Source organism: Xenopus tropicalis, chromosome 3, assembly GCF_000004195.4.
Source record: "Xenopus tropicalis strain Nigerian chromosome 3, UCB_Xtro_10.0, whole genome shotgun sequence".
NCBI lineage: Eukaryota > Metazoa > Chordata > Amphibia > Anura > Pipidae > Xenopus > Xenopus tropicalis.
The window spans coordinates 94,607,537-94,629,475 of NC_030679.2; the positions used below are offsets into that span (position 1 = coordinate 94,607,537).

The 21,939-nt window shown below is 38.3% G+C and overlaps 1 protein-coding gene and 1 long non-coding RNA gene across 3 annotated transcripts in view; one reads left to right on the forward strand and one right to left on the reverse strand.

Annotated features, from left to right (window-relative positions):
* Positions 1–2,835: 2,835 nt before the first annotated feature.
* LOC105947765 lies at positions 2,836–9,474 on the forward strand. Its single transcript, XR_004222025.1, has 4 exons — positions 2,836–3,352; positions 8,196–8,291; positions 8,851–8,966; positions 9,295–9,474. It is a non-coding gene; the product is annotated as an uncharacterized LOC105947765 (long non-coding RNA).
* A 610-nt stretch (positions 9,475–10,084) lies between these two features.
* snx1 (sorting nexin 1) overlaps positions 10,085–21,939 on the reverse strand; it is a 30,744-nt gene continuing 18,889 nt past the window's right edge. For both annotated transcript variants that reach the window (XM_002938872.5, XM_031899139.1), the window contains 6 exons: positions 19,967–20,060; positions 18,384–18,589; positions 14,883–15,026; positions 14,309–14,389; positions 13,789–13,860; positions 10,085–12,057 (listed from right to left, as the gene is read on the reverse strand). In XM_002938872.5, coding sequence (XP_002938918.2) covers positions 12,007–12,057; positions 13,789–13,860; positions 14,309–14,389; positions 14,883–15,026; positions 18,384–18,589; positions 19,967–20,060 — 648 coding nt within the window. In that variant the 3' untranslated portion in view covers positions 10,085–12,006. The remainder of the gene's footprint in view (positions 12,058–13,788; positions 13,861–14,308; positions 14,390–14,882; positions 15,027–18,383; positions 18,590–19,966; positions 20,061–21,939) is intronic.

The following is a 21,939-nucleotide window of genomic DNA, read 5'->3' on the forward strand; positions in this document are numbered from 1 at the left end:
GCGTGCAGTGCACTTTATGGGTTACGGCAGGGTCAGCTGTAGCTGTACCTCTTTTATTCCCCATAGCAAAAGGTTTTTTTATTTTTCCCCACAGGAGCTGCAATATAGCAGAAATACAAAACAATATTACGGGCAGCAATATTTTACACATTATCAATTTATTTTCATGAAAACATCTTGAAATCGACCAGCTGGCCGGCTTCAGAATATAGATCCTTTACAATATATTTGTGCACATGCTCCATAGTGTAAATGTGTGTTGTGATAAAGTAATAACTGAACCAGAACTCTTATCTCTCTTGTCAGGAGCACCCAAATTCTATAATTATAAATATAATGAGAGAGTAGATTCTGCAGCTTATGGAAAAATGTTTGTGCAGGAAGTTAAGCAGGTTAAATTTTCAAAACAAAACAAGTGCAGCTGGACCAGAACAACCAGTGATGGAATTGTCACAAAGTCTGGCGCTGCAGACAGTAGTATAGTAGGATAGAGAATCTTTTTTTTGTTTTTTTAATTGTTATTGTCAGGCAGGTCTGGGAAGGCCCAGCCTCCTTTTCATAAAAATAATTGTGACCAGGTATTACAAGGCATATGGGAGGCTGAAACTGCCACCGGTCTGTTACAGTTTGTTAGAAACAAGGCAAAAACAGAACAGAAGATATATTCATTTTTTGATACTGTCTTCATATGCGCTAGCATTAGCACTTATATATGCAATACAGTACAATACAAAATTTGGGCAAATGTCCAAGCATCATATAATTGCGTACTCTGTGCAAACATCAAGAATCCAGTATATATTCTGTTATAATTTACGTCTAAAAAATGTATTTTAGCAAGAAATATTATATGTATAAGTTACAACACAGAGCAGAGCAAACAAACTAAATTCCAACTTTTACAGAGGAAACCTCATCATATGAAAAGTGTTTATAACTTTCTTGTAAGAAGCAAATTAGTGACAGTGCAGCATTTAACCCCTTTCGTTACAATATACCCCATTTGTGTATCTAGTATGCCTTTCTCTAAGGCAATCTGAGCCCGGTTTACGGCACATGACATTATTTGACATATTCAGCCACTGCCTTATTCACCCCCCCCCCTTCATTGTCTTCATTTATTCTTTTATCAAACAATTTGTCCTTCTCATTGTCTTCTTATATATTTGTAATTTTGCTTTCCCTTTTACCACCTTTCTGTTCTCATTACAGTGTCTAGTTCTCTTTTTTTGTATCTTTCTCTTTCTGTTTCCTCTTCTATCATGTTTTCTTTACTCTACATTTCTTCTAATACTTATAGAAATGTTAAATGTACTGCAGTCCACTGTACATCCTTTTGACAACCGTACAATGCCTATCCAGTCATACTCACTAGAGGACCTTAAGGGGAAAGCTAACCTGTGATTTGGCAGGATGTGCAACTTAATCTTTCCAGCTGGTCCAGTCACACTGCAGGTTGTATTTCATGCTGGAAATGTCACTGTTCCCTAGAGGTGCAGTCCATTTCTGAGAAAGAGCTGTCATGTTATTTGCCTCTGCTAAGGAAAATCAAACAGTTATTCGCAGTCAACAAATATATCAGCTTCATCTGTTAACCACATAGGTACAGTAATGCTGTCTATGCAGTATTTAAAGTGTACCTGTCACCGACACATAAAAAGCTGTATAATAAAAGTCCTTTAAAAATTTGGTATTATTTCTTAGGGTGACAGGTCCCCTTTAATGTTTTTATGCCTGGGCAACAATATGGCAGCTTGCAATTATACATATATAAAGCACAGAAATAATTATTTCTGGGTATGTCATTGTTGGGAACTACAACCAGGTACTTTTACCCTTATATCCAAGATTGCTCCTGTTAATTATTTCTGTTTTAATCTGCATGATTAGATCTTTTTACCAGGGGCTGTGATTCAAAATAGTGTTTTCAGTTGTGGGCTATAATCGCATGTCTCTGTGAAGACAGTGATGTAGGAAGCTGCTCCATGTTACATGTAGCACACATTCTGTTTCTGGGAATCAAATCCTACTTCACACATACAGTCAAAATGTCTCTTATGGAAAGCCAACTCCTATAGACTATGTCATAAGCAAATAATTTACATTTCTCTGTAATAATAAAACAGTACCTTGTACTTGATCCCAATTAAGATATAATTAATTCTTATTGGAGGCAAAACAATCCTATCAGGTTTATTTAATGTTTAAATTCATTTTTAGTAGACTTAAGGTATGGATATCCAGATTACAAAAAGATCCCTTATCTGAAAACCCCAAGTCCAAAACATTCCAAAAATAGATCTGTACAGTTATCAGCAGCATAGTAGTGTTCAGTAGGCAAAAGTATACTCAGGGCTCTAGTATATAATATATAATAATAATAGTACTTTAAAGTGTCAGTGCAAAGAAGGTAAGACTACAGAAAGGGCAGAAATGCTATTCATACAGTTCTATGCTCTGCTTCAGTGGAAGCAACACCAGGCTGCACTATGAAACCCCTTAGCAGCAGATGAACAGTTGGTCTAACTTAGAATAAAATTCTAATTGCTGCAATAGCAAGTTGAGAGTCCGCTGATAATCTGTTCTATAAATGCAAGATTCCTTCTTTTCAGTATTCATTAAATGTGTCATCTAATTGGGCAGTGGTAATGTTATGTATTCACATCATTTCAGGCTATAAAAACTCCTAGATAGCATGGAGCCCCATCATAAAAAGTTAAATTCTTGTAGGCTGTGTGCAGAAAAAAAAAAAAATTGTGGGCCTATTTAATAATATGTGTGATGTGGTGGGTTGCTCCAAGTAGGTACTTTAACATGTGTGTACATAAAAAAAAAGTGTAATCCATATTTTATTTGTGCTGTTGTCAAAAGTTGTCTGCATCAGCCAACTAGTGTGTTGTGTGAGATTTGCACTAAAAGGAAGCCTCAATACATAAATATAGCCATAATCAGAAAGTGAGAAGAGACTCTTGGACAATTGGCAACTGTGGAACACATACAGACTGCAGGGTTTTAGCAGGATGACTTGGCCAGGTTATCAATTATTATTATTCTTTCCAAATTTCTTAAATTATTTCTATAGATATGTAGATATTCTTCAGTATATCCCCTGCTCTATCTCTATATTTACACTAGAACTTTTTCTAATTTAAAAGCAAATTGTACTTGTTGTTTCTTTCTGCGTGTCTGGTTTTGTAATTGTGGGTGGGAGACACACACAGTACCCTCTGTGTGTCACTGCATTTAGCCTGGGCAGAATAAGGGAGTTACTGTGTACTGAGGTCTGGGAGCAGAGAGGGGCAGGAAGAGAGCTGCTATTGCTGGCACAGGAACACTGAAAGCTTGTCTGCAGGTGATTGCATTGCCCTCTGTGGCACATGTTTGTAATTAAGGGTTTGATGTATCTTGTGCAATAGTATGAATAGAAAAAAGCCATGGAAATGTAAGATTTTGTAAATAAGATGCAGCAATGTATGATATTTTTGTAGTGTATCACAAATAGAACCCAATGTTGCTTGTTACACAGGCTTGAGTGTATGTAGAGGACATTGTATAATTACATACATTTGTGCTAAAAAAAAATGTATTGTTACCTTTAAAATGTACATCTTTACTGGAGCACCTCAAATTCTTTCTGGTCCCTGTCTGTGTTTACAGTGAGCACTGAGATGTCCTAACACTTATTTCCTAGAGGCAGAGATGAAATGCACTGTAGCTCTGTGTATAGTGAAGGAGCAGACTATCCAGCAATGGTGCAGGACAGGGATTTTGGTTGAACGACTAGATTACAAAGAGGACCACACAAATCATTCATGTTTATGACTCTTACAGTGAACCTTGCAATGACTGGTTAAATGGATTGACCAACAGTTCAAATCTAGATCTATTTAATTGCAAGCAAATTAATTATGGAACCTCAACTCATTTGTAGTGTACACTAGGACAGATGTTGCTAGCTTTACAGTACAGGTATGGGATCTGTTATCCAGAATGCTTGGGACTTGGAGTTTTCCAGATAAAGGATCTTTCCATAATTTGGATCTCCATACCTTAAGCCTACTTTAAAATAATTTAAACATTAAATAAACTCAATAGGATAGTTTTGTTTGATTGATTCTTTATATCTTAGTTGGGATCAAGTACAAGACATTGTTTATTATTACGAGAAAGAGGAAATCAGTAACTGAATTATTGTATTTGAATGCAGTCTATAAGAAATGGCCTTCCTGTAATTTGAAGATTTCAGGATAAATGTTTTCCAGATAACAGATCCTATACCCACATTTGTGTTGGCAAAATGTAATGATAAACATGGATATTTTACTAACAGTGTAAATGTGGAATTGAAATGTGCTAATTGGCTGCTGTGCACTGGAGTGGATGAGCAATGCCATACTGGTCCGACTCGCTATGTTATAACATGTATGATACTTACTGTACTTCTGGAAAGCATTTAGTCACCCAAGCTATACATCATTCCAACACAATAGAGAGCAGAAGTATCCAATCTCAGACTCTTAGGGCTCTGGTACACGGGGAGATTAGTCGCCCGCGGCGGGGCGATTTCCCGAAATCGCCCCGCCGCGTCTGCCATCCCGCCAGCGACTTACATGTTCGCCGGTGGGATGGCAGGGGGAAGGCAACTCGGGGAGATTAGTCGCCCGCGAGCAGGGAGTTTTGCCGCGGGCGACTAATCTCCCCGTGTACCAGAGCCCTTAAGGTGACTATACACGTAACAATTACAATCTTTTCTGCGATCGAACCCTCCACTGAGGTTCAGGGCTGAATCATCAGGAGGTAGTCAATAGGAATTCTACCCCTATCTGACGATTCAGCCCTTAAGCCCTTTGTCCCACCCGATTGACGAGATGACTGATATCTGAAGCTTTTGCAATATCAGTTGTCTCGTCAATCCACCATACACGCACCGAATATCATACGAAACCTTGCTTCGTACGATATCACTGCGTGTATGGCCTGTTTTAATGTAGGCTAATGCACAGTACATACATAAGCTTCAGATCTAAGCACCAAAGAGACGTTGGCTGTCAGAGGAATGTTTGCCCTTTCTCTAAATTCTGTGTACACAAATAATAATCGACATGGCATTACATCCCACTTGAACTGATGCCATGTCTAGGGGCAGTGGTTTACAATGTCGGACTGGCCATCAGGATACCAGGAAAACTTCCGGTGTCAGTGGGCTCTCCTGCTCCTGACCATTTGGCCCGCTTTATGGTCATTCTCTATTTCTGAATGGGAACAAAGAGGAGAAATAAATGGAAGAATAGATGCTAGCATTAAAATAAAAAAAGACCTGGAAAATAAAGAGGTTGGGTGAGGAAAGGAGGAAAAATAGTTCAGAGGGTGGGCCTATGCTCTAAGGTTTTCTGGTGGGCCCCTGGGGTCCCAGTCCGACGCTGGTGGTTTATATTAAAGGATGGTCAGGCCTAGATCAGCCATTTGAGTTGATATTTGGGTTGAATGCTTGTTGCAGATCTGGACACTCTTGGAATATTAGTAGCGTACAAGAAAAAAAACCAAAAAACACGCTGGGGCAGAGGAATATGCAATATAGGGGCTCTATTCACTACTTTGCGATTTTTTTTATAGTGACCAATGATTGTGTAAAATAAGTTGCTAATATTGCTAACACACCTTATAAACATGGGACTGAAATATGTCTTCTTTTTTTGAAGGGCACTGTTTATTATGCAAAACTTTATTGCTATAGCAAAAGCTAAGCTATGATAGCAGTATAGGAGCTACATAGGTATTCACTGTTAGCTGCAAGCCTTAGCATGGCTCACTGCCTTTCAGATAGGGCTGTGCAACTTGTGATCTCATGTAGCTGAGTAAGCAGTTCATAAACCTAGGGACAGATGAAAAATTGCAAGGCTAGGTACAAATGGATTAGATTCCAAAACACAGCATCAGCACATATCTTTATATAAAAGCAAAACCCCCCACACACATTTCATTAAGCAAAATCACTTAACATGTAAAACACTGCCAGATCTCAAGTATGCTGTTTCAGTCCCTGTTTGAATATGATATGTATGTAAAATGTGCACATTCTGTTGCACAAAACTGCACAATATATAGGTTTTTATAATTCATTGTTAATAATGACAGGGTTCCACACAGACAACATGGGTAATGCCAGTGAGAAACAACTAGAATTGTAACTACCGCAATGGAATTATACCAGCATGATGCAAAGAAAGTAATAGATTTTTATTGCTACCAGCTCTCCTGTGTTCAGCCACCTTTTATCATGGCTTAAAACAAAAACAAAAAATTGTATCAACAGAGCATTAGATAACACATAATCACAAAGTGCCCACAAATGCCAAATCATAAACAACAAAGATATATTTTCAAAATTGTTCCAGATCATTTATAATTGCTACTAGGGCCTTTTAATTTCTTGGGTTATACAACCCAATACTCTGGAGATTGGAGGGTATTAAATGTGTTCCAAGAATAAGGGGCACATTCATCAAAGTACGAGTTCGAATCCCGAAATGGGAAAAATTTGTATTGGATTCAATAATTTCTGATGGTCGCAAATATCACAAAAATGCTTACAAAAAAAATCTGAATAGTCACACGATAATATCGTATTGGCCATCCGAAAGTCACAAAATTTTCGTATTCACCTGAAGCCAAACAGGAAGAAAAAACGCTGAGCTGTGTAAAGAAAGTTCCCATAATGCCTCACTCCTGCACAGACACCCAGACCAAGTGAACATTCTCAGTTAGTTAGACTATGGGGCTGATTTACTAACCCACGAATTCGAAAAATTCCGATTGGAAAACGAACATTTTGCGAGTTTTCGTAGCCATTCCGAAAGTTGCGATTTTTTCGTAGCGTTAAAACTTGCGCAAAAAGTTGCGCTTTTTTCGTAGCGTTAAAACTTAAAAGGCGCGACGTTTTGCGCAAGTTTTAACACTACGAAAAAAATCGCAACTTTTTGCGCAAGTTTTAACGCTACGAAAAAAATCGCAACTTTCGGAATGGCTACGAAAAACTCGCGTTTTTCCGCAAAAATCGTATTGGTAACGAAAAAGTCGCGATAATTTTCCAAAAAAATCGCAAAATACCGATCATTACGAAAAAACTGCAATCGGACGCATTCGGCCCGTTCGTGAGTAAGTAAATGGGCCCCTAGGAGTCTGCTTCCTGCTGATTGGCTCAGATCCGCATTCCTAAGGGAGGGGGGGGGAGTGAGTTCTTAGCATTCTTGAGGGAGGGGGGGAGCAGGAGAGGGGAGAGAGCAGAAAACTGTGTGTCTCTGGCACAGGAATTACAGACACAACTAATCTTTTTCAAAGAACTCAGTGCAGCGTTTCTGTGAGTGCTTATGGCTGTATTTACATATATCTTTCTGATAAAGCTTATTTAGTTTTTCACTTTTCTTTCTCCTTTAAGGGAATACTGTCATGGAAAACATGTTTTTTCCCCAAAACCCATCAGTTAATAGAGCTTCTCCAGCAGAATCCTCCCGCATTAAATTCTATTTTATATTTAATTTATAAATTTCACATGGGGCTAGCCATATTCTGCCACAATCATGTGACCTGTGCTCTGATAAACTTTAGTTACACTACTGCTGCGCTGCAAGTGATATCACCCCCTCTCAGCAGAACAATGGGAAGGGAGAAAGATAGCTCCCAGTAGATATCAGAATAGCACTCAATAGTAAGAAATCCAAGTCCAGCTTGGGACTCCTCCAGTAGAAGTAGGAGAAACAATAAGTTACCTGAAAGCAGTTCTAATGTGTAGCACTGGCTCCTTCTGAAAGCTCAGACTCAGGCACAATGCACTGAGATGGCTGCCTACACAATATTAACTAAAAAAATAAATTTGCTGGTTCAAGAATAACATTTTAAATTGTAGAGTGAATTATTTGCTATGTAAACAGTTTAATTTAGAAATATAAAGTATATCATAAAAATCATGACAATATCCCTTTAAGTCAAGTTCAGCCCACTGTTGCAACAGAGAGCATCTGGGACCTGCCCAGTTTAAGCAGTGGATAATTACAAGGCTTTCTGATGATATTTAGGAAACCTATAGGTAGGTTACCAACCCAATTTCTGTACAGATATTATTCTCCCTAGGTGATGTATATAGGTCAAAAAACAAATGCATGCCAGAGAACTAATTTTGTAGTTCTGTATTTCTTTAGGGAAAAGCCCTCTGTAGTTTGCTATCAATAAAGCACCGCATTATAGCAGAAGAAAGCTCAATACAAAGGGAAAGAAAAAATGATCAGTGATCCTGCGTGAGTATATTATACTATGTTCAAATCACGTCTGCCATGTTCCTGTAATTAATGTGGTATCGGACATGCTGCAAAAATAAGCAGAAAAGGCCACTAGCTTCTGAAAGTTGTCACACCTCCCTTAACAGACAGTCAGTATCTAATTGAACTTTTTTCTGCAAGAGGAAACGGCAAGTTGTACAAATAGGAACAGAAAGTAGCTGGTCCTACAACCAAGTGAATTTTTCCTCCACACTAAATGGACATGCATTACATCAGAGAATGAGCTTCTTACTGTTACAAAACCAAATCAGCACATGCTGGTGTAATAGAGAATCTTCCCCTCATACAGCTTCACTCAGCTAATGTTTGTCCTGGCATATCCTTTCCTTTCCACCCTTCAACCACATCGTACATTAAGATACACGAGAATAAAAATATGTGTTTCTGTACTGCACTGGAGTACACTTCCCATATTCTAAGCCAAGCCCTACAAACTCACTGCTCAGCAAAGTGGATTGAAGAGGAAATATACTTTCTGTATTAGTAGACTTTATCTTACTTCTGTTTTCCCTTAAAGGCTTTGTATGTCTCAGCACGAATAGAGAAATATTTTATCCCCCATCTCATGTGGATATGTTGTAGAGATCTTCCAGATGAATAACATGAAGAGATGCTGGGCTGACGTTCAGTACTGTAAGTGCGCCTATGGGTTTGTTATTTTGGATGTAATCATTAATATAATGCCAGTCTGCTAATTTTCCCATTTCTACCTGACAGGGTTACTAATGAGAAAATCAGATTATTGCAGGGAATATCAGCAGTCCTTCAGATAATGCCATTTACAGTAGCCTATGACAAAAGGTGCTTAATTGCTGATTTTCCATCCACTGATGTTTGCTCAAAATCATTGCAGGAAAGGGGAGTGATTGTCCCCAAACTTTTTTTGTAAGCTTTTTATTTCTGGCAAAAAATGCACTTGTGGGAAGAAAAAAAACTCTCTCTCTCTTTTTTTTTTTAACAGGTTGGGAAGTTAATCGGTTTCCAAAAAAACTAGTAAATTCTGCAAGTCACTCTCCTCTTGTGCAGCTGTCTTGCCCAATGGCGACCACCAATGGAAGATATATCAGCTCCTCAGAGTGAGATGTTTTGCAAGTAGGAATTTTTGTAGCTATGAATAAAGCCATTTAGCTTTATCATATTATACTACGCTTGGCTGTTTTAATCTTTGGAGGCTGCCATCTTTAATCCCTTCTGGGTGACAGCTATTCAGCTGTGGAATCTACAGAAAACCTGTCCATTTTGATGTGGTTGCTGATTTACACAGCACAATTTAAGAAAGCTGTACTGGCATTTTACCTTGTCTCTAACATTTCATAAATTAGTTTGTGCAGAAAGAATCCATTTGGTAATCAGTCATCTTATCCATTCCATTCTCAAGTCTGAAACCAAGGAGTTACAGACATGGCAAACAAATACTCATTGCACACATGCAAGTCCAGTCATAAAACCCTAAAGAGGAATTTGTACTGTAATTAGATTTCTGATCTTTTCATATTCCTCTGCCACCTCAATTTGGTTGTTAGGATCACTTACATTAGATACCACATGGTGCCCTAAATTGGAAAACTGCAGAATGAAAAGTAAATAATTTTAAAAGCTCAGGGAATAAAATGCAAAGACCAGTTGCAAATAATTTTAGAATACCAATGTCAGCATTACAAACTGCCCCATGGGCATCACATTTATATACCATTGAATATAGCAGCACTTTCACACTGCAGGAAATAGCAAGCTATCACGTTGTTTTTTCACCATTTTATTGAAGGTTTTATTGGAATAGAAATACTCCATTCTGTGTCTGTCACAGCCCAAAAATATACAATATAGATATTTATATTAATAAACCCCTCCCTAAAAACCAAAGTTAACTAGATGAAATATATATTTTTATTTCTTCTTTTTATTCTTGCTGAAAACCCTACATTGACAATTTATAGCTTTTATAAGAAAATATACATGAAAGTTAAACAAACTGATACAAAGGAAAAATTAACAGAAAAATGCGTGTCTTGAAATGCAAAGGTGAAAAACAAAAACAAACAAACAAAAAAATAGCAAAGGCAAAAACACAGTCCCTTGAAGCTTAAATCGTGCTGCTTATACAGGTCTGCAGAGGACAATGTCATTAAAAGCCAACATACCCTAAGAATGATCTCAGCCTTAAACTACCCTTATGTCTGGTGGCACATGTCCATATACTTCGCCAGTTTTTCCAGCCAATGGAGGAGCACCTGAGTCCATGCCCCATTTATATGAATAGGAAACACATGCCAGTGCTGAAATATGAGGCAGACGTGGGTGCTTCTTCACTGGCTGTAAATGCTGGCAGAGAATATACTCCCTATGCCCCAGCCCTAAGGGAAATTATTTCACTATACTTGATAGAGTCACTTGTAGAGAACAGGGCAACAGAAAAAACTGGAATCAGAACACTTTTTGCCAGTGAATGTTGCTTTATATAGTAGCATTAAATGGCCATGGAAAGGCCATTCTATTAGCTTCACACAGACATATGGATTGTGTGCTTGTTTACAACTGTTACATGAAACACAGTTGTATTCATATAAACTGGGAATCTAAACAGTCCCACTCTCAATATTCTACCGCAGCAGAACACCAATACTGCTCCAGTTCTTTTTGACATGCACAAATGACTTCTTACACTTTACATAAGCAAAATCCTGAAAATAAGGCACAGGGTTTTAGCCATCTTCAGTCCAGCTTCCTAAGTATTCACAGCTTTTTTTTTGCAACTAGATAGGACTGCCAACATTACTAAAATACCAAAGGGCAAATGGTACAAATTGGTGAGCTCACATTATACAATACAACACGGACAGGAAATATGTGGAGCTCCAGCTGTTACTGAATCCACTAACCAGGGGTTTTAGGAGTTGTAGTTCAACAGTTTGAGTGCCACATGATTACCTCTACATGCAAAAGACAAAGTTTATTTTATCCCTTAATGTCATTGTGGGTGCTAAATCTACCAAGGTCAGCTAAAATATAAATTTATATTTTTGAGGATTTTTTGGCCACTTTGCATAGAACAAAATAATGAAGAGAAAATGCTGTTTAAAGGCATTTGTAAACAGTAACAGGTAACAGCGTTTTTCTGATTTACTAGCACAGCATGGGTCTCATTCACAATGCTGTCACACTACTGCATTTCCTATGTTAAGCACTCAGACACAGTTCTTGTGGTGTGCAATATCTCCAGGAGTTCTGTGGCCAGCGACTTTCGTGTACTTAGTCCACGAAACAAACAGAGATAGTCCCCATCAAATAACAAACAAAAAAAAAAATGGTCTGTGAAGCGGTGCAACCAACCCTCGTAAAACCAGATTTTTAAAAGTGCAATTTGTTATATGGCATACTAAACTGACCCCTTAGAACAACCTTATTTTTGGGGTATTTTCACTTTAAGCTTTAAAACTTGGTCTGGTTACAGGAGAATATACAGAGGGACAACCATGATTAAGACTCTGGGGGGCTGAAATACAAGCAACCCACAGGAAATATTGTTTAGCGCTAAAGAGGTTGAACAAGGTTTTTACTGTTTGGAAGTGTGCATCACTGTTCTCTAAAAGGCAGAAGGTATATTTTTTAATATGAATATAAAAATCGCAGAAGAGGAATAGAACCATTAGGGCTGTTCTTCTATCCACACCAGTTACGATATAACTTTTGCTTCAGGTAAAAACGCCTCCCAGTATTTAACCAGCTGTAAAGATAAAAAGAAGTGAGTTAGATTTAGAAATTGCAGCTTTTATTATGGCATTACCATGAACTGAAGCCTAGCAATGCCATATCACAATCCATATGAGAAGACCCAAAAAGATACACCTGTGTTCAACATAAGCACAATTAATTCTTGTGTTGGAAATGTATTCTGCATTTTCTTCTAATAAAAAAAAATATTTCTGTATCTTTTATTATAATAAAACTCTACACAGATCATTATTTTGCTTTTTTACTTTCACTCACACTCACTATCCCTGCAATGAGACACAATTGTTTAAATAGAGATAATGGTGTTGCCTGTGGGTTACACAGATAAGGATAAGAACCTTTAGGCTAATGTCCCATGTCACCCATGATAAATCTCTGCTGGTGCGGGCGACTAACCGCTCCAAAATGCCTTTCCACCAGCAACAATAAGTCGCCGGTGGAAAGGCATACGCAAGGCTTCGGCTTTGCGAAGTCTAGTAAAGTTGCCTGCAGGAGGAAACTTTGCACAACTTCGGAAAACCGATGCGATGCATAGGCCTTTCAACTTGCGTTTCCCTTTGTTGCCAGTGAAAACGCATTATGGAGAAATTAGTCGCCCGCAGTAGGAGAGCTTTATCGTGGGTGACTAATCTCTCTGTGGGACATTAGCCGTAACTATGATGGCTGAATAAATAACTTCTACTACTTCCAAAATTCATATAAAAAAATAAAGAGCTGAAAAATGTAAGTACTCTGCACTGATCAGTGAAAGAAGTAACACAATTGTTATTTCTTAATTAAAACAACATGCAAAGTAATTTTCAACAAAAGTCTTACAGATCTGACCCTTGTTGAACACAGATGTATAATGCCCCTTCAACAATGGGACTATCCTTTTAATAGACCTGTTTATTACTGTATCAATTACTTTCTATGTATCTACTCTATACATCACAGAACCTTGTGATACATCAACAGTCTAGGTAATATGTTTAAATGACAATAAGAGCTTTGGCATAAGAGGCATATGGTATATATATATATATATTGTCCCAGACCACTTCCCATTCACCTAACTAGGTTCTGAGGGTCATTGGCTAATGCTAATAAGACTTAAAAACCCACCAATCAAAAAGCTGTATGTGCCTATGCCATATAATGACAGGCCTCAATAAGTTATAATACTAGTACTTTGAGTTCATGATAAAAAGTATATACATTTTTCATAACCCTGTCTCTATGTATGATGCTAATATAACAGCTGCCTTGTTTTAGATTTTTCCCACCAAATGTACAAGTGGGAATGCTGGGAAAGGTATAGTAGTAAGACACATTTTCTCAGCACACATTTTCTTATTCTCATTAGTGCTGCTGTACAGTAATACTATCATCCTTCTATAGTGGCTGACTACTCAATAATATATCTTAGCTGTATGAATGCTGTACAAGACTGATAAGACTTCTGTGCACTGTATGAAAGTATTAAGACAAAGACATTTGAATAATAATAAATGTTGTACCCCTACACTAAAATCTCCAATAAATGGGGAAATTAGCAACAGCAATGGCATATGGGAACAGGAGCATACTCTGCATATATGTAGTGGGGGTTAGAGACCCTCTGAAAAAAAGACTCTTCTGATCAATTCAATAAAAAAGGTTTATTGCATGTCAGTCTGTACATAAAGGTCTCATTCAACAGGATATTTACACAGTAGGAAACAGGACATGCAATGTAACCTACTTTGTGCTGTGAATTCAAGAGTGTCTCCAGATATTTAACTATGTGACTCTTAAAATCCTTGGACTTTTCTTTCTGAAAAAGTAAGCAAAGGTTTCATTACTAGTGTTACATTGATGTTACAGGTCTATGTAAATACAGCAATAAGCACTCACAGAAAAGCTGCACTGAGTCCTCTATCAAAAGAAACAGAAAAATGACTTTTTAATCAATTTGGAATCCCAGTGCTCTATTAATTTTTGTTTGGTGACGCGATAGCATGGGCTCCAATTGCAGTGGATCTGGTCTAGTGAGTGCTCCCCTTAAATACTATATTGATCTATTGGCAGTAAAATGCCTTTCCTTCTCCTTTAACTGAACTAAACAATGGGGTAATACTGTGCCTTTAATACCAGTCATTGTATGCAGAGGTGTCCTCTTAGTTTAAGGCCTCCATTGCTGTGAGCCTGCTACACTGACCACCTCATGATTCAGAGGTTTAAAGGGGGTATATAGCCCCTTTAACTGAAAGTACAATACTCGCCTCAAACCGTGTGACCTCCTTTCGTACTGTAACAGAAATCCTCTCAAAATCCCTTTCATACTGTGTGACCCGGGACTCCCACTAAAAGAACAACAACAAAGAATACAATTATTATGTAATACAAACTCCCGTCGAAAGACTACAACTTTCACAACACCTGAGCTGAATAAAACAAAGGTTTAAGGTTTGTAAGTCGTAAAAGCCAGTGCTCTTTAAATACATGCATGATATCTTGCACTTCAAAAGCTGCTTGATGCCCCAATAATAAGGTGGATGCAGCTTGTCTGTTTTCACCTCAGGTGCAAAAAAACTGGAATTCTGGGTAAAATAATGTCAAATTATATTATGAACTTTATAAACGCCCCGTTAATAACGGAGCACCATATAGAGTACTGGTCCTTTCAGCTGCTACAGACTTAGAACAAATATTTCTGGCCTGTGATCCTGCTTGCATGAGGGAGTGTAGAATGCAATTGGATACTGGCAAAAGAGTTCCAGATTCTAACTAATTGATGCTCATTTTTTTTAGACAAGTTTATCTTGAACAGCCTAGTTAAATAAAAGGTTTTCCCACCTCTGTAATCTCATCCTTTGCTTGTTGCAGTTTGTCTGGCTTGTTTGCCCACAGCAATCTAGCTTCATTTTCTCTCTTTTTTTGTAATATGGCCTGAGCATCCTGCCATCGCTGCCAGGTTTTCATTCGCTGATCGAATACCCCCTAAAGCAAAAGGTAAATATATTACACTTACATTTTTTTACATCTTGAGATGTTAGCTAGAACATTTGTAAAAACACAGGCTTCTGGGAAACGGCATAAAGACACATTGCTAGAAGAACAGGTTAACATTTGTGTGGCATAATATAGGCAGTTAAAAGAATAACAAAGTTATACAATAAGTCTTTTACCAAAGGGTGTCATTTATACACCCAGAAATTCAGCATTTCGTTAAAGGGGTTATTCACCTTTAAATTCACTTTTTGTAGGTTATACAATGTCCTGTTTTTAGCAATTTTGCAATTGGTCTTTATTATTTATTTTTTATAGTTTTTAAATTATTTGCCTTCCTCTTCTGACTCTTTCCAGCTTTTTAATGGGGGTCACTGACCCCAACAGCCAAAAAAACTCTTGCTTTGTGACGCTACAAATTTATCATTACTGCTACTTTTTTTTTAACTTATCTTCCTATGGAAAATAGCTATCAATTTTACATTTCTTACATACAAGTGTAATTCAGAATATTCATAATTCAGAGATCTATGTTCTATCTATAAGGTGCTTTTTTCATGTAGAGAACTGTATATGCAAGTATTGCTATATAAATACAAATATACATTCTTGTGAAAAAAGATGAATGGTGAGTGCACTGAATTCATCCACTGGCACAAATGACTGTATATTATTTATAGCAGTTGATGAATACATGTAGGTTAGTCCAAGAGCCCATATATAGCAGCAGGCCAGCACTACAACCAGTCAGACTGCATACTGGCAATTTCTATCCTGCACCCAGATTTTCTGCTGGTATCAGCAGATTTCACTTCTCTGTCTCAACGGATACGTCGACATGCAATATGTCATATGGGCCTCCCCATCATAACGCATTATGACATTATTTTCATAAAGCAGAATTTTGCCTTCTGTGTTTTCTTCTAGCCTTGAAAAAGTTCTTAAATGGTTATAATATGCAATGACAATACACTGCTTGCTCATACTCCGTAACCTATGACCAGCAAAGTGGACATGCAGGGAAGCAGTATTTAGCAAGATATATAAAATAAAATATGACCTCATTAAAAGACTGTAAGGAAATTTCAATCCAAACACTATACTATAATGTATCAGTTAAAGGGGTTGTCCACCTTTGAGTTAACTTTTAGTACAATGTAGAGATTAATATTCTGAGACAATTTGTAATTGATCTTAATTTTTTATTATTTGTAGTTTTTTTTATTATTGCAGTTTTGGACAGCTCTCCAGCTTGGAGTTTCAGCAGTTATTTCACTGCTAGGATCCAAATTACCTTAGCAACCAGGGTGTGGTTTGAATGAAAGACTGATATATGAATAGGAGAGGACCTGCCTAGAAAAATAAGTAGTATAAAGTAATAATTAAACAATAACTTTACAGGGCAATAGCTTTTTGACTCAGGGGTCAGTGACCCCCTATTTAAAAGCTGCAAAGAGTTAGAATAAGGCAAATAATTCAAACTATGAAAACATATAATGAAGAATGATTGAAAAATTGCTTAGAATTGGCCTTTCTATAACATACTAAAAGTTAAGTTAAAGTGGAACCACCCCTTTAAAGGAACAGTAACACCAAAAAATTAAAGAGCTTTAAAGTAATAAAAATATAATGCACTGTTGCCCTGCAGTGGTAAAACTGGTGTGTTTGCTACAGTAACACTACTATAATTTATATAATAAGCTGCTGTGTAGCCACGGGGGCAGCCATTCAAGCTGGAAAAAAGGAGAAAAGGCACAGGTTACATAGCAGATAACAGATAAGTTCTGTAGAATACAATAGTGTTTTATCTGTTATCTGCTATGTGCCTGTGCCTTTTCTCCTTTGAATGGCTGCCCCCATGGCTTCATGGCAGCTTATTTATATAAACTATAGTAGACTTTCTGAAGTAAACACACAACTTTTACCAGTGCAGGGCAGCAGCACATTATATTTTAGTTACTTTTATACACTTTCATTTTTTGGTGTTACTGTTCCTTTAATAAGTTCTGTAACTGCACAATACTTCAGGGCAAAGGCTTTCATCAATTGTGTAATTGAGTGTAAAAACATATCCCTTTCATTTAAGCAGCTTTTTCCCCCCTAACTATACAGTTGTAGGATACAGAAGTGGTAATTGAATTGCTGGTACAAAGAAGTGATCCCTAGTACAAATAAAATGTCTAATAGGAAAGTCATGTATATAAAACAGCAGTCTCTGGGAGAGAAAATATGTAAATTTAAATAAAGTAAGGGCTTGCACACAAATAATCACAGGCACAGTGGTCGTATTAAAAAAGAGTTTATATAATATGCAGAAGGTTTAACAACAGTCAATTTTAATCACAAAAATACAGAAAATAACACATGATATTATGAAGTAATACATACCATAAAAATGTGCACAGGAAAAAAAAGACACAGGTAACGCTTCGGAACAGAAAGCCTCTTTGAAGGGGAAACGTTGGGGTAATTCTCATCTGTAGCAAGTGTATCCGCTTACCTGTGTTAACTATTATTTAATACTACCACTGTGCCTGTAATTATTTGCATGCAAGCCCTTACTTTATTTAAATTTATACTGTCTTTGGTACCCTATATATGGGGGGGTACAATTTTTTTTTTTTTTTTTGCACCAAATATCTATATTGTATTTTGTGACTGTGAAGTCAGTGCCCTCCATTTATCTATATCTAGAAAAAATGTACACATTTACAAATACTGCATTGTTATTTTCAGAGATGTATAAAACTAATAACTTTAAAGGAGACATATTGGATAAATCGAAAAAAACATAATCTTGTAGGAAATTGTGAATAATATATGGTGCTGGTTTCACTTTGGGCTAAAAATGAATCCTATCTGTAAAAATGGCCCCTTTATTTGAGCTCCCTATAGATCCTATCAGTTCTCTGTCCCTGTTTCAGATGAAGGAGAGGTGTGTCCTAATGGTCCCTGCCAGAAGCATAGTAGGAGGGGGAGAGCCAATCATAACCTTGCACTCACACAAGCAAAGACGGGCTTCAGTTTCCGATCAGGTCAGCCTATCTGCTGATTGGTTCCTATCCTACAGTGCAGTGTACTGAGAGCCGCTGGCTCCCCTGCACATCCAGAGAACTCAGCCAGCAGGAAGTGGAACAGATGGGCGGGACTAGTGGGGATTTGGTGGAATTTCTCAATATATCTGTCCGAAACACAATGTTTTTTTAAGCACAATCCTTCTATATTTAGAGGAGTATAATTCAATGGTAGATTCTTTATTTTTAAATTATATGTCTCATTTAAAAGAGAATTTGGTATCAGGGTACAGAAGCAAACTAGGGCCAGGATATCACCACATACAATACTCACCCTGACCGCAGAAAGCATACGGATGTAATCAGCCAAGAGCTCCGCAAGCAGGAAGAAATCACTGTTGGCCTGCTCCTGATGTAGTTGCTCTATCTTCTCCTCCACCTCAGCTAGTTGGGACAAAGCCCGGGAAAGGGCTGTGTTATCCTCTGAGCTCCCCAGCATGGCAAGACTCTTAGCAAATAGGGCAGTGTTCAGAGCTAGTTCTGCAAAAAACATTAAAGAAGCACTGTGTTGAAAAAACAATTATGCCATCGAAAATTATATCAGAGTAAAGGTGGTCTTTAGACAGATTTGGCAGCTTATCTGCCTGTGTATGGGCACCAGTGACATCTTGACTAAAACTTTTCAGATCTCAATCTGCCACTTCTATCAAGCCACCTGATTCGGTGAGTCTGACAGCAGGATTGCTCATTGTTGCAGTCTTCATTCCAACGGCACCTATGCCAGCCATTTTAATTAGATGGCCTTAGGGCCAAACTATTGAAATAGCCCAATACTGCCCAGGTGAGCATATTGGGAGAAGATCTGCTCGTTTGACAACCTTGGATCGTAATGTGTATGGCCTCCTTTAGGCTTACCACTTTGCCTGTGTCTTTACTGTTCAGTCTCCAAAGAGCAAATGCTTTTTTGTTTGTTTGCACTGGGGATAAAGATCCTTTACTGAACTGTTGTTCACAAGATGTACAGTGTGTGCTGATCCCTAGTACAAATAAAATGTCTTATAGGAAAGTCATGGTAACAAGAAACCTAAACAATGTCTCCAGTCTTAAGGTGGGCACAAAGCCGCCATCAGGGGGCACCAGGCCCGGGCAATTTTAACTTTAAACTTTTAATCAATTCTGGGCCCTGTCATTGGTGGTCAGTGGGTAATCCTATTGGTCGCGCCCCGTCCGTACGTGTGACGTCAGTACGCATGGGGCACAACCTTATAAAATGGCCTGGCTTACTTCAGAAGTGTTGCAGGAGCCGCTGCTGAATACGCTGAAGATGCTGGAGGAGCCACAGAAGACAAAGAAGATGCCGGTGAAGCTGAAGAAGATGCCGGGGGGGGGCACTGTTGGGTTGGGCTGGCTACCAATGCACTTGCGGGGAGGGGGCACTGCTGGTTACCAACTGTTCAGCAGTTCTCCAGTTTGATTGCTAGGCTCCCTACACTCTAGAAACCAGGCAATGGTTTGAATGAGAGATTTAAATATGACAATCCTATATTAGCAAAATATTTTTTTTGCCCTATGCAAGCATGTAAATTTGCACACGCTACTTCTGTCTGTGTACCAACAATTTCCAGCGCCGCAGTGGGTTCGGATTTAATTCTTTATTGGCCCAAATCTGCCGAGAAGGATTTTGGGATTCGACAAATACCAAACTAATGGGTTCAATGCTTTTCTAAAACAATGGAACTGAAAACAGTTTTTGCAAGAATGTCCAAAACTATCAGCAAACACACTTCTACCTGCAAGTGCAAGATACCACATTTATTAATGGAATGCTCAAAGAATAAGCAGCCCTGTATTTAGGTCTGCTGCCACCATAGGCAGCAGACAATATAACCGGAGTGCTCACTTTTACAAAGTTTTTACCTTTTCTATGATTCACTAAAGTTTCCACAACTGTGTGCAGCTTTCGAAGATGTTGTTCTTCACATTCCACCTCCTGGAATTTGTCCTCAAACCACTAAACAGCCAAACAAAATAAAACATTATTTACTTAAAAGTGGTAGAATTGTATTTTATTGTTCTTTTAGGCTACCGATTATTTCTCTTTCTACTTCAGAAAAGCAAACACAGAAACGTGATTACAATATCAGCTCACATTACAGTGACAATATAAATGTAGCTGCCATACCAAAAAAAAAAATGCCACAGTAATACAAATAGGTATAATCAATTGGGGAACAATATTATCCTACATACATACATTCTACAGTGGAGGAAATAATTATTTGACCCCTCACTGATTTTGTAAGTTTGTCCAATGACAAAGAAATGAAAAGTCTCAGAACAGTATCATTTCAATGGTAGGTTTATTTTAACAGTGGCAGATAGCACATCAAAAGGAAAATCGAAAAAATAACTTTAAATAAAAGATAGCAACTGATTTGCATTTCATTGAGTGAAATAAGTTTTTGAACCCCTACCAACCATTAAGAGTTCTGGCTCCCACAGAGTGGTTAGACACTTCTACTCAATTAGTCAACCTCATTAAGGACACCTGTCTTAACTAGTCACCTGTATAAAAGACACCTGTCCACAGAATCAATCAGTCAAGCAGACTCCAAACTCTCCAACATGGGAAAGACCAAAGAGCTGTCCAAGGATGTCAGAGACAAAATTGTAGACCTGCACAAGGCTGGAATGGGCTACAAAACCATTAGCAAGAAGCTGGGAGAGAAGGTGACAACTGTTGGTGCGATTGTTCGAAAATGGAAGGAGCACAAAATGACCATCAATCGACCTCGCTCTGGGGCTCCACGCAAGATCTCACCTCGTGGGGTGTCAATGATTCTGAGAAAGGTGAAAAAGCATCCTAGAACTACACGGGAGGAGTTAGTTAATGACCTCAAATTAGCAGGGACCACAGTCACCAAGAAAACCATTGGAAACACATTACACCGCAATGGATTAAAATCCTGCAGGGCTCGCAAGGTCCCCCTGCTCAAGAAGGCACATGTGCAGGCCCGTCTGAAGTTTGCCAATGAACACCTGAATAATTCTGTGAGTGACTGGGAGAAGGTGCTGTGGTCTGATGAGACCAAAATGGAGCTCTTTGGCATTAACTCAACTCGCTGTGTTTGGAGGAAGAAAAATGCTGCCTATGACCCCCAAAACACCGTCCCCACCGTCAAGCATGGGGGTGGAAACATTTTGCTTTGGGGGTGTTTTTCTGCTAAGGGCACAGGACAACTTATTCGCATTAACGGGAAAATGGACGGAGCCATGTATCGTGAAATCCTGAACGACAACCTCCTTCCCTCTGCCAGGAAACTGAAAATGGGTCGTGGATGGGTGTTCCAGCACGACAATGACCCAAAACATACAGCAAAGGCAACAAAGGAGTGGCTCAAGAAGAAGCACATTAAGGTCATGGAGTGGCCTAGTCAGTCTCCGGACCTTAATCCAATAGAAAACCTATGGAGGGAGCTCAAGCTCAGAGTTGCACAGAGACAGCCTCGAAACCTTAGGGATTTAGAGATGATCTGCAAAGAGGAGTGGGACCAACATTCCTCCTAAAATGTGCGCAAACTTGGTCATCAATTACAAGAAACGTTTGACCTCTGTGCTTGCAAACAAGGGTTTTTCCACTAAGTATTAAGTCTTTTTTTGTTAGAGGGTTCAAAAACTTATTTCACTCAATGAAATGCAAATCAGTTGCTATCTTTTATTTAAAGTTATTTTTTCGATTTTCCTTTTGATGTGCTATCTGCCACTGTTAAAATAAACCTACCATTGAAATGATACTGTTCTGAGACTTTTCATTTCTTTGTCATTGGACAAACTTACAAAATCAGTGAGGGGTCAAATAATTATTTCCTCCACTGTACATAAGCCACTGC